General features: G+C 52.8%; 3 protein-coding genes across 46 annotated transcripts in view; 2 read left to right on the forward strand and 1 right to left on the reverse strand.

The window, feature by feature from the left end:
- The window catches only part of RNF121 (ring finger protein 121), a 68,273-nt gene extending 62,753 nt beyond the window's left edge, over positions 1 to 5,520 (forward strand). For both annotated transcript variants that reach the window (XM_522099.6, XM_001174543.6), the window contains 3 exons: positions 2,660 to 2,793; positions 3,391 to 3,492; positions 4,136 to 5,520. In XM_522099.6, the coding sequence (XP_522099.2) occupies positions 2,660 to 2,793; positions 3,391 to 3,492; positions 4,136 to 4,256 (357 nt within the window). In that variant the 3' untranslated portion in view covers positions 4,257 to 5,520. The remainder of the gene's footprint in view (positions 1 to 2,659; positions 2,794 to 3,390; positions 3,493 to 4,135) is intronic.
- Positions 5,521 to 5,667: 147 nt separating this feature from the next.
- IL18BP (interleukin 18 binding protein) lies at positions 5,668 to 10,457 on the forward strand. Of its 11 annotated transcripts, XM_063784282.1 has the most exons (8): positions 5,668 to 6,942; positions 7,151 to 7,293; positions 7,512 to 7,587; positions 7,850 to 7,935; positions 8,274 to 8,480; positions 9,124 to 9,247; positions 9,328 to 9,475; positions 9,707 to 10,457. In XM_063784282.1, the coding sequence occupies exons 4-8, from the start codon at positions 7,908 to 7,910 to the stop codon at positions 9,782 to 9,784; spliced, it is 585 nt and encodes a 194-aa protein (XP_063640352.1). In that variant the 5' UTR covers positions 5,668 to 6,942; positions 7,151 to 7,293; positions 7,512 to 7,587; positions 7,850 to 7,907; the 3' UTR covers positions 9,785 to 10,457. The 11 variants fall into 11 exon arrangements, with proteins under 11 accessions (XP_063640352.1, XP_063640353.1, XP_063640351.1 ...); XM_063784283.1 differs by lacking the exon at positions 7,512 to 7,587; XM_063784281.1 differs by lacking the exon at positions 7,151 to 7,293.
- Positions 10,458 to 10,793: 336 nt separating this feature from the next.
- NUMA1 (nuclear mitotic apparatus protein 1) overlaps positions 10,794 to 19,499 on the reverse strand; it is a 77,351-nt gene continuing 68,645 nt past the window's right edge. For 19 of the 33 annotated variants that reach the window (XM_063784259.1, XM_016921489.2, XM_054662519.1 and 16 more), the window contains 12 exons: positions 18,717 to 18,785; positions 17,200 to 17,319; positions 16,895 to 17,113; positions 16,616 to 16,773; positions 16,019 to 16,072; positions 15,116 to 15,362; positions 13,953 to 14,181; positions 13,161 to 13,297; positions 12,570 to 12,746; positions 12,155 to 12,271; positions 11,817 to 12,029; positions 10,794 to 11,468 (listed from right to left, as the gene is read on the reverse strand). In XM_063784259.1, coding sequence (XP_063640329.1) covers positions 11,457 to 11,468; positions 11,817 to 12,029; positions 12,155 to 12,271; positions 12,570 to 12,746; positions 13,161 to 13,297; positions 13,953 to 14,181; positions 15,116 to 15,362; positions 16,019 to 16,072; positions 16,616 to 16,773; positions 16,895 to 17,113; positions 17,200 to 17,319; positions 18,717 to 18,785 — 1,752 coding nt within the window. In that variant the 3' untranslated portion in view covers positions 10,794 to 11,456. The remainder of the gene's footprint in view (positions 11,469 to 11,816; positions 12,030 to 12,154; positions 12,272 to 12,569; positions 12,747 to 13,160; positions 13,298 to 13,952; positions 14,182 to 15,115; positions 15,363 to 16,018; positions 16,073 to 16,615; positions 16,774 to 16,894; positions 17,114 to 17,199; positions 17,320 to 18,716; positions 18,786 to 19,499) is intronic. The other 14 variants (XM_016921503.2, XM_001174474.4, XM_063784268.1 and 11 more) reach the window with 1 other exon arrangement.

The following is a 19,499-nucleotide window of genomic DNA, read 5'->3' on the forward strand; positions in this document are numbered from 1 at the left end:
CACCAAACTCCAGCCTGGGCAACAGAGCAAGACGTTGTCTCTAAGTAAAAATTCACAAAATGTATAATAATCATGCAAAGGCACAACAATAAATGATGGGGCACAAAAGTGCTTAGTCCATATTGGTAATTGTTTTTGAACTGCACAGTGGTAGGAGTTGCTCCTTACAATTTTTACTTTGTGAACTCTTATTCCTTGATTTAACCCACAGCCGCTACAACAACAGCCACTGTCACTTACTGCTTTACCAAAAATTGGGGAAGCTTTCATACTTGCTTTGTTAATCCTTAACTGTATGTGTAAAGCTACACATTTCATTTCAACATTTAATATTAAAAGTGTTTTGAGTCTTAAGAGACAATTTGGTGTCTCTTAAATAGAGGTTTAGTGATGTCTTTGTGACAGAAATATGACACAGGAACTGAACTCTTGTTTCTATCAATTAGCCTGTGGTAAAATTGGTTTTGTTATATGTCGTTTCATTTAAAGTCACAGTTTCCAAGAAACTGTCAGTGAAGTGAGGACATACTGTATTTGAGAAGTATTTTGGACTTAGATATAGTTTGGTTCTGAAGACTGAAGGGAAAAATACAAAGGAAATGTAGGTTTCAAAGCTAAGATTTCTGATTCGGCAACTGCTTGGATGGTAGTACCTTTCACTGAGATAGGAAATGCTGCAAGAGCAGCAGGTGGACATCACGGAGAGATGCTTAAATATGGGTAAATTAACAACCAATCTGAGAAATGCAAGTAAATATTTCTATTTTTTTTCAGAATGGAAATATATCTTTATTGTTTTGCTGTTTATAAAAGTAATATGTTCTCTTTGTAATTATTTAAACAACACAGAAGTGCTCCCTGTCTCAGTGTCATCCCCCAAGACCCCACCCCAAGAAGGAATATTTCCATCACCTTGTGTAACTTTAATCTAGTACCGTTTAAGGCCAGGGACTTTGTCCCTCAGTATCATGGGAATATTCTAATTTTTTCTCTACTGGATCAAATTGAAAACAGTACATTGGATCACTTTATTGACAGTTTATTAGGTTCCTTTTTGAACAACTGTCTTGTGTTTTACCTTCATTTCCCTCTTACCTATTTGTGTAGACATTGGATCTTCCTTTAACCAGTTTACTCCCCAGAAGAGATTTCTAGACCACGTCACTATTTTGACCATTTTGAAGTATACAATTCATGCATTAATTACATTTGCAGTGTTCTGCAACATTTTCACTGTCTAATTCCAAAATTTTTCTTCATCCCAAACAGAAACTCTGCCCATTAAGCAGTAACTCATTACCCCTTCCCACAGCCCTGGTTTACCTCTAATATACTTTCCATCTCTGTGAACATGCCTATTGTAGATATTTCATGTAAATGGAATCATACAATATTTGTCCCTTTGTCTCTGGCTTTTTTCACTTAGCGTAGTGTTTTCAGAGTTCATCCATGTATAGAATGTATCATTCCTTTATATGGCTGAATAGTATTCCATTGTGTGTGACACCGCATTTGGTTTATTCATTCATCTGCGGATAGGCACTTGAGTTGTTTCCACTTTTTGGCTACTGTGAGTAACGCTGTGAGCACTGGTGTTTAAGTGTGTTTAGTCCCTAGTTTCATATCTTTTGGGTTTATACCGAGAATGGAATTGCTTGGTCATTTGGTAATTTTATGTTTTAACTTTTTGAGGACATGCCAAACTCTTTGCTTTCTTAATTATGATAATGCTTAAGTGAATATCTGTATTCATGAAGCTTCTTTGACACTTCCTCTTTTTTTTTTTTTTTTTTTTTTTTGAGATGGAGTCTTGCTCTATTGCCCAGGCTGGAGTGCAGTGGTGCGATCTCGGCTCACTGCAAGCTCTGCCTCCTGGGTTCATGCCATTCTCCTGCCTCAGCCTCCTGAGTAGCTGGGATTACAGGCGCCCGCCACCATGCCTGGCTAATTTTTTGTATTTTTAGTAGAGACGGGGTTTCACTGTGTTAGTTAGGATGCTCTCGATCTCCTGACCTCGTGATCCGCCCTCCTTGGCCTCCCAAAGTGCTGGGGTTACAGGCGTCAGCCACCGCGCCCAGCCTCCTCTTATTTCTTTAAATTCCTTGAAGTGAAATTAATGGGTCAAAAGGTGCAACAATTTGAGATACCATGCTAAATCCTATCTGAAAGGCTTGAACCCCTTTTGCTGCTGCCACAAATGTCTGAGAATGCCCTTGTCACCAAACCAACATGGCACTTAATATTTCACTGTTTTAAATGTTGGAGAATATTGTTGTCCATTTCTGGTGGAACCATAGTCTGGCGACAGAATGGCTTGCCTGACACAGCTTTTGATCACCAGCCCCAAGTCCTTCTCCCTCCCCTTCCCCTTATCCTTTGGTGCTGATCCAGCCCAGTTTATAGGTTCTGTTACATCTAACTTCCCAACTGTCTCTAGTCTGGTTACTTCTCCCCATCTGCCCAGCAAAGATGAGGTCGATTTGACTTGTAAAAGATTACCTTTTCTAAACAGTTTAAAAAAAAAAAGATGTCCTCTAACTCTGGGCCTCCCGCTGCCACTGTGCCTCTTCTCTAGAAGGCCTGAGGTCTCTGTGGAGCTTCCTACTTTGGCTGCTTCTCACATCTTTTCCTATCTTTCCTTCCTGCTATTCTCCTTCAGTTCTACAGCGAGTCGGGCATGCCTACCAAACATCTTTCAGACAGCGTGTGTGCTGTGTGTGGGCAGCAGATCTTTGTGGACGTCAGTGAAGAGGGGATCATTGAGAACACGTATAGGCTGTCCTGCAATCATGTGTATCCTGCCTCGAGCTCCTGGGCCACATCTCTCCTGCAATCTGCACACTGTAGTGAGGGAGAGAAAGAGGGTGGTCATGACCCTAGGCGTGCTGTCCAGACCCTTGAGTGTAGGAGAGCCACAAGAGGGCCACCTTCTCTGCCCTTTCCCACAGATCAGAGCCACTCTTAGGTAAACAGTGGTTACAACCTGGCTGGGTCTGAGAGGAACCTGAGGCTGCAGCTAGTGAGGCTGTGCTAGCAGACCTGAGATCTGACCAGTCACAGGGGAAGAGGACCCTCTAATGGGATCCCTCAGTTTAGCATCATCCCCTGTTCTGAATAACACTTGTAATATTTATCATGTATTTACCCAGCTCCCATTCTCTGCCTATGTTGGGAAAGCCATGTATTGTCTCCATTTTGCCCCATAACAGTCTTGTGAGATAGGGATCATTATCCTTACTTCACATGTGAGGAAACAGGTTCAGACACAGGGACTTGCCCAACATTACAGAGCTGATAAAGAGCGAAGGCAGGATTTGAACCTTTCAAAGACTGGCTGGGGCTGGAGTGCCGCCCTGGCTCTCACCATTTCCCTTGACCAGCGGTGCTCAGCTTCCACGAGTTCTGCATCCGTGGCTGGTGCATCGTGGGAAAGAAGCAGACGTGTCCCTACTGCAAAGAGAAGGTAGACCTCAAGAGGATGTTCAGCAATCCGTATCCTTTATTGGGGTCGTTGTTGGGAGTGGGCTGTGGGAAGAAAGTACTGGCCAGTGTGACCTGCATTTGGGTCCTCCTGGGGCCCTCACTTCTGCCCCCAACCAGAACATGTCAAACCATGATGGGAAGCTGAGCTGCTAGTCCTGCCCCCATGATACACCCCCAGTTTCCCTATTCTAGGATTATTGCCTATTCTCAGCCTCCTTGCAGCCATTGTCACGGATAGATAGACTTGTGTCAGCCTCAGGCTGTGTTATCTTACACTGGCAGTTCCTTCTTAGAGAAGGTGTTACAGGAGGCCCTCCCTGCATGGTAGTCATGGGGAACTAGGATTTATCTCTATACCTCTCTCAGGGCTGCCCTGCCTCCAGTACCAGTCCCCTCTATCTGCCTCCCACCTTCTCTGCATTCAGCTCTTTACCCCAACAGACAGGCTGTGAGGAGGAAGAGGAGGGGGAGGGCAAAGTTGGGAGGGCTACGTGAGTAGGAAGTGAGGCTGGGCCCTTCCAGAAAGCAGCCTCCATTCCTCTAGGCTGTGGAGCAGCTGGAAAGTGGGGCAGACCCAGGGAGCCCCACCACCCATGCTAGATCACTCCTGGCAGCTCTTGCACAGAGCCTCTTTTCTTTAACACACTGACAGCTGGGAGAGGCCTCACGTCATGTATGGGCAACTGCTGGACTGGCTTCGATACTTGGTAGCCTGGCAGCCTGTCATCATTGGTGTAGTCCAAGGCATCAACTACATCCTGGGCCTGGAATAGTGATGAAGAGCATCAGTGGAAAACCCACCCCACACGCCGTGGACCTCAGGGCACTCTCCTCCCTGCCCACAAAGACCTCCTGGGTGGGAAAGACTCAAGGGGGCACTTGGGCCACTCAGGACCCCTCTGGCTGTGTCGGACTGGGGAGGGATATGATGGAGAGCCAGCCAGTGGGGCTGTCAGCAGTGGGGGGCTTTTTAAAAGAAAACTATTTTGATGAATATATTTAAAAAACCTTTTTTTATTGTGGAGCATAGGAATTGCCCCCCTCCAGGCTTCACCCTCCCTGCCTAAGCAGGGTGGGGGCAGAGCCATGACATTTTTGGTTTAAAGGAGCCTTCTCATCTCTGGCCGAGAACACTGCTGGGCTCCCAGGTAGCTGAAGGCCTCAGCCCACCCACTCCCTTCTTCCCTGTGTGGGGCTCAAGCCTGGTGCACTTAGTATAGAAGAGCTAACGTACTCAGGCTTGTGCCACGGGTGAGCACTGAGGCCCCAGGTGTCCTCCCTCCCCCACTGTCTGGGACACAGGACAGGTGTTGCGTCTGACTCTGTCTCCCCCTGTCCAGGAGCTATAGGCTGGTTGAGGCAAGTGGAACTTGGCCAACAAGGGAAGCCTTGGGGCCTCAGAATTCATTGAAGATTTGTTTTGGGACAACTGGAAGAATCAGCACCATGGATACTCGCCCGTGGGCAGGGCTGTGGTCAGCCAAGAATAGAGGTCATATAGTTGGGCCATGGGGCAATTGTTGGCAGCCATGACTGACGGCCCCTTGTGCAAGCTCATTCTTCAGTGGATCCTTCAGTGGAGTGCTGACACGTGCCAGCGGTCACTCTGCCACATCACTTCCTTCTTGAAAGCCTAAGAGTGCGTATGCGTGTGTGTGTGTGTGTGTGTGTGTACGTGAGGCAGAAGAATATGACAGATGTCAGCTTCTCCTTGTGTCAGATGATATGTCCTTGAAGCTGGCAGGGGATTCCCAGTCCAGGGAATATCCCTACATGATTTTTGTCATTCATGGGTCCTCCCTGGGCCTGACAACGGGAGTGGTGGGTGGGTGAGAACAGGTTCTGAGAGGGGGCTTCTAGGAAGGCCCCAGCCCTAGTCGACTTGAATAAAGTGGGAGGTCAAACATGGGCCTTCGGCATTGGGTTTCTAGGGAATATGGCCCAGTAGGGCCTGCCCCTTCAAGGGCAGCAAGAACGAAGCAGGATGTTGTCACTCCCGTCTGAATAAAGCTCCATGAGCTGGGTTGGAAAGCTGAACATTTATCTTGCTTTCTTCTTCCCACCTCTTTCCCTGGGGTCCCCAGGGGTATCTTGCCTTTGTTAACCCCCATCGGAGACCTGAGGGTCTGGGGGTGGTTGGGCCTGCCTTTCTGCTGTTCCCAGCTGTTCCCCTGCTGACATCCCTAGGAGTGGTGGAATGCCAGGCTCCTGTCCTGTGGCCTAGGGGCCTGGGGCATCATTGGGCCTGCCTTCAGACTGAGGTTGCTCTATGTTCTCACTGCCTGAGGACAGTGTCCCGCCACCACCTGCCTTCCTTAGGGCCACACTCAGGCTCGGCTTCTCTTCCCCAGCTGTGGCTTCCCATGGTACCCTGCTGCTTATGCCACCTGTGGGGCTGTTCCCCTCCTCAGAGAGGGGAATGGGGCTGGTCAGAGGACCCAGGGATCACCCTTCCTTTTACTTTTTCCCCCCACCCCCCTGTCAGGCTCAGGTGAGAAGCCGAGGCCAGGCTGTCCAAAGCTCTTTTCATGTGTAACAGTTCTGAGTCCCTTGACCTCCCCCCTTGGCCTGACTCTGGTCTCGGTTCCACTAAGACAGAGTCCTGTCATCTTTCCCTACCATCCCCCACTGGACTGTCTCTCTCAGAAACCCCAGGCAGCCTTGCCTCCTGACCTAACTCCTGGAGATGCTGGTGTTCTTGGGAGGAATTTCTCCTGCATCTTACATGCTAGAAGCCCCTGGGGCAGGAGGTAGGGGGAGGAATTGAGAAGAGGAAAAACATGAAGTAGACACCTAGAGAAGAAGGATGTGACTTGTAGTATCCTGTGTCTAAATTAGGAATATGAATCTGGTTTTTCTACAAGAAGTTTGAGATCACAGCTGACTGTGTTCCTAATGCATCCACCAAACCCAGTTCCATCTGTGAGCCTCCCTGGCTCTGTCACCAGCCGTTGCACCCTCCCAATCACAGGAGTCACAAACCTCAGACATGCAGCTCCTGTCCACACTTAATATATGCATGCATTGGATCACCCAGTCCTGGTCTTTCTGCCTCCATGGATAACTGCATGACCCTGAGAGAAAACCTCCTTAGATTTAGCATCCTAGGTTCCTCACACGCCTCACCCTGAATCCTGGCCCTCCCGCAGCCCCAGCGCCATTTGTCCCATCAGTGACCAGATTCATATTCTGGTGTAGACTCTGTTGCCGGAGCCAGTGTTGAGCCAGTCCGCCTCTTCCCCGGGAAGTGCCTGCCCTTCCCTCCTGTTAGGGTTGGCTCTCGAGCTTGTGTGCCAGTTCCTGGGTTGGCCGTGAGAGTTCTACAGACAAGGGGGAAGTGCTCTCGGTGTATTTCCTGTGGTGGGTTCACACGCAGCTAGACACAGCTAACTTGAGTCTTGGAGCTCCTAGAGGGGAGCTTCTGGAAAGGAAGGCTCTTCAGGACCTCTTAGGAGCCAGGTAGGAGTCTGGGACTACTAGTGAACCTAGACCTGTGGCTCTGGCCAGAGGGGCTAGGATGAGAGACAGAGGGTGTGATGGTGGGTGCTGGGAGATGTAGCCGACCTTGGGGCTGGTGGCTGGGGGAGTGGGTAGCCTGGGAAAGGCTAGGATGTGGACGGGCTGGTATGGCATTGAGCCTGAAGTGGTCCAACTTGGGGTTCCCCAGTGCCTAGGAAAGTTGTCCCCTTGAATGTCAGTGTGAAGGTGAAGGAGGAAGCAGATGCCTGTTCATACGGAAACAAAGACCTGGCTGTGAAGAGGGGAGGCGGACACCAAAGTCCTGACACTTGGGCGGGACAGAATTGATCTGTGAGAGACTCTCATCTAGTTCACACCCTAGGTGATCCCGGGGGTGGCATGGGAGTAGATTAGAGATCCCAGTCTGGTATCCTCTGGAGAGTAGGAGTCCCAGGAGCTGAAGGTTTCTGGCCACTGAACTTTGGCTAAAGCAGAGGTGTCACAGCTGCTCAAGATTCCCTGGTTAAAAAGTGAAAGTGAAATAGAGGGTCGGGGCATTGCTTTCCCAGAAGGATTGCTCGGCATCCTGCCCTTCCCAGAAGCAGCTCTGGTGCTGGAGAGAGCACTACCTCCCTGTGTGACTGGGTGAGTCCATATTCTCTCTTTGGGTCTCAATTTTGCCTTCCCTAATGAAGGGGTAAGATTGGACTAGGTAAGCATCTTACAATCATTTGTGGTCATGAGAGCTGGGGTGGGGAAGGATTGTCACTTGACCCCCCAGCTCTGATCTAAGTGCTGAAAGAGCTCCAGGCTATGCTACGGGAGGAGAAGCCAGCTACTGAGGAAAAGCCAGCTACTGAGAAAAAGCGGGAGTGGTTTACCATTCTCCTCCCCCACCTTTCACCAGAGAAGAGGACGTTGTCACAGATAAAGAGCCAGGCTCACCAGCTCCTGACGCATGCATCATGACCATGAGACACAACTGGACACCAGGTAGGCCTTGGGGCTACGCATGGGCAGGCGGGGTAGGGTGAGGTCTATGAACAGAATGGAGCAATGGGCTAACCCGGAGCCTTCACTCCAAAGCAAACCACCCAGCGCACCTGGTGCTGTTGCTTTAAGAACCTGGGCAGATATTGTAGCTCTGGCTCCAGTCTAAAGCTTCTCTGTACTCTGTTCAATAAAGGGCTAAGGGGTGGGTGCTGAGGGGTCCCTCTTCCCGCTCTGATGCCCTGGCTAGAACCCAGACATCTCTGGGCTGGAGTTACATCCTTACCCAGGCAGCCCACTCTGTCTCCAGAGCCGCTGACCTGTAACTGTCCTTTCCTCAGACCTCAGCCCTTTGTGGGTCCTGCTCCTCTGTGCCCACGTCGTCACTCTCCTGGTCAGAGCCACACCTGTCTCGCAGACCACCAAAGCTGCCACTGCCTCAGTTAGAAGCACAAAGGACCCCTGCCCCTCCCAGCCCCCAGTGTTCCCAGCAGCTAAGCAGTGTCCAGCATTGGAAGTGACCTGGCCAGAGGTGGAAGTGCCACTGAGTAAGAAGCACAGTGGTGGAGGGTGGGCTATGGGCACAGAGGTTCCCAGGGTCGGGTTGACTCCTGAGCGCCAGCCCCCTTCTGCCCATGTACCACCAGCTGAGCCAGCTGGGCTGAGCACGCACCATTCTCCCTCCCCAACCCAGTGTCATGGGTGCAGGCTTGGCGCAGCTCCCAAGATGCTCCCTATCAAATAGGACAGAGAACTCAAGACATAAGTAATGGTCACAGGACCTCCCAGAGCCTTGGTTGCAGTGGACTCCAAGGCCAGCCCCTCCACCCAGAGCCTGCTGGCCTCTGGCCATCTCAGAGGAGCAGCAGCCATCCAGCACTGCCTCTGTCACCTGGGCTCCCAAGTCACCGAGGCTGGGCACTAGAAAAGGTCATCCTGAGGAGACAGGTTCAGAAGAGGATTCATCACGTGAACCAAGGACCATTCCTCACATTCCCCGTGTTTAGGGCTAGGGCCTCTCGGAGACAACTGCACTTCTTTAACGGACGTTCCCACCTAGGTGGTGTGCAGAGCAGTTCTCTAGGTTCCAGATGCATGGGGACTCGGGGGAGCTGGCAGGGAGGGCACAGCAGAGCAGGGCAGGGGAAGGGCCTGCTCTTCCAAAGAGCTAACTGCTGCCTGTGTCCCTAGATGGAACGCTGAGCTTATCCTGTGTGGCCTGCAGCCGCTTCCCCAACTTCAGCATCCTCTACTGGCTGGGCAATGGTTCCTTCATTGAGCACCTCCCAGGCCGACTGTGGGAGGGGAGCACCAGGTGAGGGTCGAAGCAGCCAGGTGGGTGGGAAGGAGGCCTTCTGCGGCCTTCTCATGACCTTTCCTTCCCTTCCGCTCCAGCCGGGAACGTGGGAGCACAGGTACGCAGCTGTGCAAGGCCTTGGTGCTGGAGCAGCTGACCCCTGCCCTGCACAGCACCAACTTCTCCTGTGTGCTCGTGGACCCTGAACAGGTTGTCCAGCGTCACGTCGTCCTGGCCCAGCTCTGGGTGAGGAGCCCAAGGAGAGGCCTCCAGGAACAGGAGGAGCTCTGCTTCCATATGTGGGGAGGAAAGGGTGGGCTCTGCCAGAGCAGCCTGTGAACTAATGCCCAGCATTCCTCAAGGTCAGCTAGACAAAAAGGAACTTAGGTCTTGGGCAGAGGAGGTGTAGCCTGGGGCAAAGTGATGAGATGTCCCTCCTTTCCTTGGCCTGATCCTTGTCTGCCTTCACTTCCCTAGGCTGGGCTGAGGGCAACCTTGCCCCCCACCCAAGAAGCCCTGCCCTCCAGTCACAGCAGCCCACAGCAGCAGGGTTAAGACTCAGCACAGGGCCAGCAGCAGCACAAGCTTGACCAGAGCTTGGGTCCTACCTGTCTGCCTGGAGTGAACAGTCCCTGACTGCCTACAGGCTGCGTGGATGAGCAACACACCCCCTCCTTCTCTGCTTTGGGTCCCTTCTCTCACCAAATTCAAACTCCATTCCCACCTACCTAGAAAATCACAGCCTCCTTATAATGCCTCCTCCTCCTGCCATTCTCTCTCCATCTATCCATTAGCCTTCCTAACGTCCTACTCCTCACACTGCTCTACTGCTCAGAAACCACCAAGACTGTTGATGCCTTAGCCTTGCACTCCAGGGCCCTACCTGCATTTCCCACATGACTTTCCAGACGCCTCCCAACTATTCTTGCTTTTCCCAGACAGCTCCCACTCCTATGTCTCTGCTCATTTAGTCCCGTCTTCCTCACCGCCCCAGCAGGGGAACGCTCAAGCCTGGTTGAAATGCCACCTCTTCAATGAAGTCATCCTCTTTCAGCTCTGGCCACATTCTGCAGACTTCCTATCTTCGTGCTGTATGTTTTTTTTTTTTTTTTTTCCCCTTCACTCTAATGGACTGTTCCAGGGAAGGGATGGGGGCAGCAGCTGCTTCGGATCCACACTGTATCTGTGTCATCCCCACGTGGGTCCTCATAAAGGATTATTCAATGGAGGCATCCTGACATCTGTTCATTTAGGCTTCAGTTCCACTCCCAGGAACTTTGCCTGTCCCACGAGGGAGTATGGGAGAGAGGGACTGCCACACAGAAGCTGAAGACAACACCTGCTTCAGGGGAACACAGGCCCTTGAAAAAGAAAAGAGAGAACAGCCCATAATGCTCCCCGGGAGCAGAGGCCACTAATGGAGAGTGGGAAGAGCCTGGAAAGATGTGGCCTCAGGAAAAGGGATGAGAGAAAGGAGGTGGTATGGAAGACTCAGCAGGAACAAGGTAGGCTCCAAAGAGCCTATATTCCTCTTTTTCCCACACCGATCAAGGCAACTCAGTACTCATGGGAGAAAAATAGACTTTATTTACAAGTAATAACATTTAGAAAAGATCCATCCCCGGCCCTTAAAAACCTTCCCATCACTCCAAATCCCACCCCAGTGCAAGTCTGGGGAAGGTAGGGTGTGAGCTGCCACTGAAGGCTGTCCCCCAACCCCACTCCTGAGACACAGGGCCCATCCGTCCTGGGAAAGAGCATCCTCTGGCAGGTGCTCCCACCAGGTCAGACCCAGTCCTGGACTTCAAGAGTGAGGGCCCCTGCTGGGCCCAGCCACCAGGACAGCAGGAACCAGGGCCTACTCCTCTTATGGTCCCTTCTAGATCCAGAGGCTAAGAGGAAGACTGGCCAGGCCCAAGGACCCAGCCATCAAGACCAGCCTCAAATCTGGTTGTGATGGAGAAGTGACTTTGCTTTAAGAAAAAAGGAGGCAAGGTAGGGAGAGCGCCCACACTGTCCATGCTCCAGGCCCCCTGGGCCAGCTCCGAGAAGGCGCCAGTGAAGATCCAGGGACCAGGCCAGGGTGCGGGCAGGCATCACTGTCTCTAGGGGTTTGGCTACTGTTGGCCTGGGAGCTGAGAGAAGGCACTGAGAGGGACAGTAGGCGGAGGACCAGGTGAGGTCAGCATCAGGGACACAGGTGGGGCCACTCACTGGTACTGGCCCTTTAGTGCTTTGCCTGAAAGAGACACAGTCACATGGCCAGATGAGAACTTGCGATACTAGCCTGCACCCACTGGCTGGGAAGATCTCTTCCTGCTCCCACGACCCTGTCTGGATCCCCTCCCTTGTGAGCCCCAGGGTTATCAGTTGCTGGCTGTGCCTGAGCAGCTCTGGGTGCTCTCCATGAGAATGGGGCCATCTGTCTTCTCTCCTTGGAGAGGAGCTACCAGGATAGGGACACCTCTTACCCCACACCCTCCAGCAGCCTGGCGTGGCCCCGTCTTGGATGCTACTTGGTGGGGTGGTCTGGGGGGTGCCCATGCTCTCATCGGGTTTCCCTCCCCCATCCTGCCAGTGCCTATACCTTGCCCTTGGCTCGAGGGGTGGCAGCAGTGGCGGCAGCAGTGGCGGCGCTGGCTGTGGTGGTGGCAATGCGCGGAGAACGGCGGGTTCCACTGCGAGTGTTGGGGGAAGCCTTGGACAGGGCCTTCTTTGAGGCTCCCCGCCGCAGAAGGCTGTTCCCTAGCTTCTTGGGTGTGTTGAGGATGCTGAAGGCCATCGACTGGCGCCGGTCAGCCTGCAAGGAAGGGCTGTCAGACCGGGAGACCCAATGCTGCCTTCCTAGGCCAGCGTGCTGTGCCACGCTCTACCAGCAAGGTCCCGCCAGGGCGTCGCTTCATCCCCCTTCAGCCCCAGCCTCACCTGTTTAGTAGAAGCTGGAGCTGCTTTCTTCTGGGCCTCAGTAGTGCTCTGTTTGCGCCCTTCATGTCGGTCTCGGGGAGTCATGGGGCGTGGGAAACAGCTGGTGGCCTTCTTAGACTACGGAGAAGAGGACAGTTAGGCAGACAGTAGCAAGAGGAGTCACATCTGAAGCCAGGTGTCTTGTCCTCTCAGAGCTGAGTGGACCTTATAAGTCAACGTGCAACCTGCTCCCCTTCCCAACTCTGGGCCAGAGCCTTCCCTTCCCAACAGTTCCCATCCATGGGTCAGGCCCTTGGAGAGAGGGAAAGAGAGGGGGAAGTGAGGGAAGGAGAGAGAAGGCTCCCTTTAGTCCTTGGTGAGCTGGGCCTGACCTGGGCACAGTGCTGGAGTAACACCCAGGAGCCACCGCGCCTACCTCAGGAGTTCCAGGGCCCTGGTGGGGCTCTAGGGAGACCCGTTTGCGCTGCTGCCGGGTGGTGATGCCAGTGCCCTCGGCTATCTGGATTGGCTGCATGCTGGCTCGGCGCAGGGTCTCTTGGGGGTCTCCGGTTTTCATCTCCTCATCTGTGATGGTGCCCAGGCTCAGGGAAGGCTGCATGGGTGGAAGAGGTGGTCAGTGGACCATAGCTATATGGAGATGGAGGAGGACCTGGGGCTGTCCCAGAACTCTACACTCGCCCGACACTTATGGTCGGGACCCTTCCTGCCTCACGAGGTAGAAAGTCACAAGGCCTCCTTTCCTGTTCTGCTTTCTACCTAAGCCCTGGGCAAATGGCCACAAGCAGTGCAGTCCTGACCAGATTCCTCTCTGAGCTTCTGCCCACCCCCAGGGACTTCACCCGAGTGCCCTCCCAGCTGTCTGTTCCACCTGGAAACATGAGAAGGTCACCCTCCCCCTCCTCGGCCAGTCAGCGATCCAGGGCCCTAGTGCTCAGGCTAGATCAGCAGGTGGGATTCCAAGGGAGGACAGGGATGGGAGGCCCTGCACAGTGACCCCAGGGCTCACCCTGGACTCCAGGGGATAGCAGGTCTTCAGATGTGGGGGGCACACTCGATTGCGCTGCTGCAGCTCTGCAATGCGGTTCCAGTCATCCAGCTGCTCAGGCTCATCCTGGCAAGTGCCCATGTAGAAGCTGTTCCTTCCTGTGGAAGGCAGGGAAGTGGGAACAAATGAGCCTGGAGTCGGCAGGTCACCTCCTGGCCCTGGCATCTTGCCAGCCTTTGCTGCCACCTACCCCATAAACTTGAAGCCCAGTCTGATTCAGTGCCGCAGGTGCAGGAGTACGGCACACAGACTATTTCTATCCTAGGGGCTTGCTCACCACCTTCTCCCTGGAGAGGGCAGAAGAGGTCACACGCAGAGACTGCTACTACATCTTATTCACCCGCCAAGGCTTGGTGGCCAACACCCAGAGGAACAAATTAAGGACCTGGAATTAATTCCCAGGGGCTCCCTGGTGCCCAAAGGACAAGAGCTTCCAAGAAGAGTCTGGCCAGCCTGGCCTTTCCAGCAGCCCATCACCGCCTGAGAAGGGCATGGAGGACTCCCCACAGCTAAGTGTCACAATTGTGCTGGGAATCCCGGGCCCTTAACTCTGGCTGAGTGCCCCCAACACAGCCAGCCCCTAGATGGGCAGGTAAGGAAGGCCCTGAGGCTACAGGAAGGAGGGGCAGGTGGAGCTGGATGGTAGCAAGGAGGCCAGCCTTGGATTTTTAAAAAGCTTTCCTCTTTTCCCTGTGCCACGATCCACCTTCCAGTCTAATTTTGGGGTATAGTAAGTCCCTGTAGTCCCCTCACCTGGAGGGGCCCCACTGGACACCCCGGCCTGGGAACGACGAGCAGAACTGCGAGTGGTGGGGCGGTAGCCAGGCAAGCTGAGCAGGGCTGAGTTGCCATAATCGGGAGAACCCAGGCGAGCTAGAGACTGAGTAGAGGAGGTGGCTCGCAGGCTAGCCTGGGAAGCAGGAGCAGACCGCGTGCTGTAGAAGGATGAGTTGGCGCTGTCTGGCTCTTCCACATCTAGCTTCTGGAAGACAGAGTGAATCTGTTGCAGTGTACAGTCCCTGGCACTATACAGAAGCCTCCCATTCCCTTCCGAAGCCCTCAGATCCCACGGCACATCCATGTATTCCCAACTGCTTTGCAAAGGTCCTTAAAGTGTGTGTCTGCAAGAAATGGGCCTTGTCGACAGAAGCCCTCACAAGGTGGTGCTGATGTTGTCAAGACTCTTTTCTACGCATTTTTTTCATGGAGTCTATTCATAATGCTTTGAGGTAGGGAATGCAGACTGTTTATCAGCCCATTTTGGAGATGAAGTGCAAAGTGCAAAGAAATAAAGTGACTAACCCCAAATCACACTGCTAGGAAGTATCAGAGCTGGGGCTAGGCCCCATGTCTCCTGACTAGTCAGGCTCATCCCACAGCCTCTGCTGTCCCTCAGTCCAAACTTCCAGGGCCCTTACCATCTTCCAGAACTTCCCCAACTTCTTGGTAGCAGGGGGCACCCTAAACACACAGGTCCCCCCTGCTGTACCAGGGGCCCCTCTCCCCTCCTCCCAAACCTCCCCTTCAAGATGTGGAAACAAAGGCAAGGGCCTGCAGCCTGTCAGGCAGTCCACTGGGCAGCAACAATGCCTCTCAGCTGCATGGGGCATGCTGGGAGGCACAGGATGGGCTGCAGCTTCGCCATGTTCTCTCCCTTCACCCTGCACAGGCTCAGTGCTACGCATGGAGAGAATGCTAGCCTTAGTCAGGAGGCAGGGATCTAATCCCAGCCCTGCCTTTTTCTTCAGAAGTGCCCCTAACCAAGTCACTGCCCTTTTTAAGACCTCTCAGCTTTCCCACTGTAACATGGACTGGCTGCTCATCCCTCCCTGCTCCTGACTGAGTGCCCAGTGCAAAGATGCCCTTGAGAGGAAGTGGGAATTGCTGCCCTGCAGCCCCTGTCCCAGCAGCCTGACCTTGGTCATGGTGATGTTGATGATCTGCGTGGTGCGCCGACGAGCGGAGCGGGTCTTACGACCCGAGTCCAGGAAGACGTCTCCCAGGGAGTCCAGGCTGCTCTCCAGGGGGGCCTGACTCCGAGCAGGGATGGGAGTGAAGTAGAGACTCTCCAGGGATTCTACCTTGGGGGGCAGGCGCTGGGAGATAGGTGAGGCTGGTTCTCCAGGGACACTGGTGCCGTCTGGCTGGGTACGAGGCAGCTTGCTATGGAAAGGAAACCTGCTGAGGTACAGTCCTTCACGCTAGAAGGCATTTTGTCCAGCCCTTTTTGAAAGTGACCATTTCCCATCCTTACTACAAGCAGATGAGGTCAAGCAACCCATCTCTCTGATTTTTCAGAGGTACCAAGGAAAGCCCTTGATCTGGGCCTTCCTTTCAGTCCACTCCCCTGGCTTCTCCTAATAGCTCCTCATAGTGGCAATGCCCAGACCCAGATGTCCCATCCCCACCAGATGCCCATGGCTGCTTCACAGCAAACACGTCCCAATCTAAGCCCACTTCTCTGTTCTTCCTCCTGCATCTCCCATTTCAGTGAATAGGAGCGCCCCCCACTCAGGCCCCCAAGCCATGAACATGGGCATAATCCAATGTCATCCTGCTTGGCAAGCCTAATCACCAAGCTTCCTGAACAGCTCCTAACCACACCCCACTCCATGCTCATGTCCTTTCCCTGGTCTGCTTCATCTCCTCTCACCTAGACTCATCATGGCACTGACAGAGGAAGATGAGTGGTGACAAGCCAAGAACTCAGGCCAGGCTGCCCAGGGTCAAACCCCAGCTCTACCACTGGGGGACCTTGGGCAAGTGACTGCCCCTCTATGCCCCAGATTCATCTGTTAAAGGAGACAGAATAAACCTACCTCAGAGGGTTGTTGGGGGACAAATCAGGTATAATTGTCATGAGTGCTTTATGTCTAGCACAAAATAAGTAAATGTAAGTGTTTAATAAAAACATTTTTCCAGTCTTAACTTCTATACTGGCTATTAGAATAATCTTTTTAAGATGCAAATTAACCATGTACTCTTCAGTTTCAAATTCTTCCAAGGTTCCTTTTTTTTCCCCCTAAACCTTTCAATTACAGCCACCAAGGTTTCCTCAATGCCTTTAGGATCAAGTCTTAATAGCCGGTCTCCAGTGGGCCTTCCTGGCCTCGCATCTCAGCTTAGTCAGGCTCTTTCACAGCCTCTGTTCACACTGCTCTTCTCTGTCAACCTGGCACACACACCTATGGATGCTTTCAAGACTCAGCAGGAGCGATAGCTTCCACGAAGCCTTTCTTGACCACTTGCTTTTTATTCCAACTGTGCCCTAAATAGACATCTGGTATAATACCCGTTTTTCTTTATTCTTCTCTAAGAATAAATTTAGATCACATCTTATTTATCTCACTAGGATACAGCCTGATAAACAGCAGGCACTCCATAAACAGACATAGGGAGGAAGGCTGCCTCCTGACCTGGTGATACTGAGTGGGGTCCCCTCCTCGCAGCTCAGATCCAGGCTGTCAATACTCAAGTCCAGCTGGGGCTTAGCCTGGGGCTCACGGCTCTTTAAAGCATCAGTTGCCACCTGGAATTTGCCCAGGTCTCGAAGCTGCTGGTCTGCATGGGCAACCTGAGAAGGAGAGGGCCAGGGAGAGAGTGAAGAAAAGCCTAAGGCAGCAGTGGCCTAGGAGGAGAGGGCACAGGGGTCCAGTGGAATAGGAGTGAGGTGAGTCTGCCAGCCAAATTCTTACCTGTGCCTCCAGGCTGCGCACCTGGGCAGTAAGGTGGCGGCAGGTCTGTTCAGCCTCCTTGGTCTTCAGCCCAGCCTGCTGTAGCTCATGGCCCAGCCGTTCAGCTTCAGCTCGCAGCTCTTTGTTTTCCTTCTGCAGCTGCTCCAGGCTCCGCAGCTGCTCCTGCAGCTCTTGGTTCTGCTGCTTCTTGGCATCATAATGTGTTTTGGCTTTCTCCATCTGTGGGCAGAGAGGGTGGGTGGGTGGGTGGGGTAGAGGTTGAAGGGCAGGAGGAAGGTGGCATGGGCTGGGGCTGGGCTCCTTACCTGCAGCTTATAGTGCTCAGCTGCCTGCTCCTTCTGGCTCAACTGGGCTTGCAGTTCATTCAGCTGGGCCTGGAGGCGCTGGGCCTCCTGCTGGCTCTCGCCTCCCTGAGCCTGGACAGCCTGAGAAGAAAGGCCACTCAGGAAAGCTGGTCTGGCCGCTCTACCCAAGTCCGCTTATCTGCACCAGCCACTGGGGCTCCACAGGTGCTTCAGACTCCTGCACTGTCTTAGGAAGCAGAAGAAAACCACACCACCCCAAATACACTCTGCCCAACTACAGTCTACTAAACCTGAAGCCCACACGCCCTTCAGTCCACATCCTTAGTGGCCTTTCCCTGACCAGCTCCTGCCCTATCTTTGCCTTCTTTGAGACCAGACACAAAGTGTCACACCCTCTTTGCATGCACAATCTCCCCTAGGAGGAAGGGAACCAATCCTCAGGGAACACCCAGGTGCAGAGCCTAGAGTAAGGCACTTGGCATGTGAGCTCTCTTAGGACAGGGGAACTTGTTTCTCCTCAAAGCCACTCTGAGAAGTCACTTCACCCTCTTTTCAGAGGAGGAAACTGAGTTCAGAGATTTAAGCAAATTGACCAGAGTAACAGTGACTAAATGGCAGAGTAAGATTTGGTCCACCTAACTCCAAAAGCCCATGGGGGCTTATTTATGATGCCCACACTGCCTCCTGTCCAGACCATAATTCCTTAAGAGCAGGGCCTGATTCTCTGTCCATCTGCAAGGCCAGCAAGTGCTTTGCTGTAGATAGAAGCATCCCCTCTTTGCCTCTCCTAACATAGGACAGGCCCCACAAGGAGCAGAATAAACATTTGTTTATTGCAATCAAGACATGCTGTGGCACCATGGTATGAAGGTGAGCAGGAGAAATGAAGCTCTGAGCTCCCAACAACTCCTAGGAGCCACCAGGGCTTTAGTGAGTCCCAATGCCACTGGTGCCCAATTCCTTTGCCCCTGACTGAAGGCTGTGAAGCCTAGAATTGCAAAAAGCAAGTATTAAACCAAAGAAGGTGACACAGTTGAAAGCATTAAGAATGTTATTAAACTGCACTGTAATATTCAACACTGGTGACACTCTCGTTCTTTCCCTGCCCAGACTATCTAGACTTACATTGTCCAAAAGAACTTTATGCAATGGTGGAATGTTCTGTATCTGCGCTGTCCAATACAGCAGCCACTAACCACATGTAGCTACTGAACGGGGGCACAGTGTAGCTAGTGTGATTGAAGAACTGGATTTACTTTAATAAATTTCAATAACCACACGTGACTAGTAGCTGCTGAAGTGGACATTGACAGTTGAGAGATGGGAACCACCCTGGTTGTCTCTCGAGAGCTCCCAGAAGACACATGCAGGGGCTTCTAAGCCACAGGCTTCCTAGGAGGGCTACCTGGAATGCAGGGTGCCCCTCTTCTGCCCCGACACCCCCCACGGCCCCAGAGCTTAGAGAATAGCTTCCCTCCCCTGTCCAGAGGCCAGACCCATTCCCCCAGCTGCCCCACCTTCAGCTTCTGCTGCTGCACCTTGCTGGCTTGGTCAGAGTCAGCCAGTTTCTTACTCAGTTCTTCCACCTGGGGAGGGAAGAGGAGGACAGAAGACTCAGGAGGACTTCCCCTGGATGTTCATCCTGGATGTCCACCCATCATGGGGTTTCCCAGACCAGGATCCCCAGTGTTCCTAGAATAAACTCAGGCCCTTTCTCTGGCCTCCAATTACGGAACAGCCTGCTGCCCAGGCTGCTTGGCAGGGCCTGAATGAGGCAACCTAACACACAGATGTTGCCAGGGCCACCTGTTCTTGCCTCTACCCTGAGCCTGCAGAGACAGAGGCCTGCCCAACCCCTGTCACCTCCAAAATCAGGAGAATTGACTCTGGGGAGCCGACACCTCACCACCACCTTGCTGCTGCCACACCCTGCAGCCGCAACCTTCCCAGGACCTAGTCTGTAATTCTAGTAGACATACTCAATGAATTCCCATGCCTCCCTCCCAGAAACTGCCAAAGCCCAAGCCCACAGATGCTCAGACCTCTTCCCAACATCCACAGGCCATTAGGGCTGGTGCTAGCAGCATGGCTGCTGTGGTTAGCATTGGGGAACAGATTGCTGGAAGACAAGAGCAGGGGCAGCACGTGTACTCCAAAGCCCACCCCACTCCTACAAAGAGGAAGAGCACAGGGAGTAGGGGAAAAGAGAGAACATGACAGCCCCATGCACCTTTGGCTGCTCCAAGCATTCTGGGAGTTCAAGCATGACCAGGCAGCACAGGGGAGAGGCAAGGGCTCCA

This window comes from Pan troglodytes, chromosome 9, assembly GCF_028858775.2.
Source record: "Pan troglodytes isolate AG18354 chromosome 9, NHGRI_mPanTro3-v2.0_pri, whole genome shotgun sequence".
Lineage (NCBI taxonomy): Eukaryota > Metazoa > Chordata > Mammalia > Primates > Hominidae > Pan > Pan troglodytes.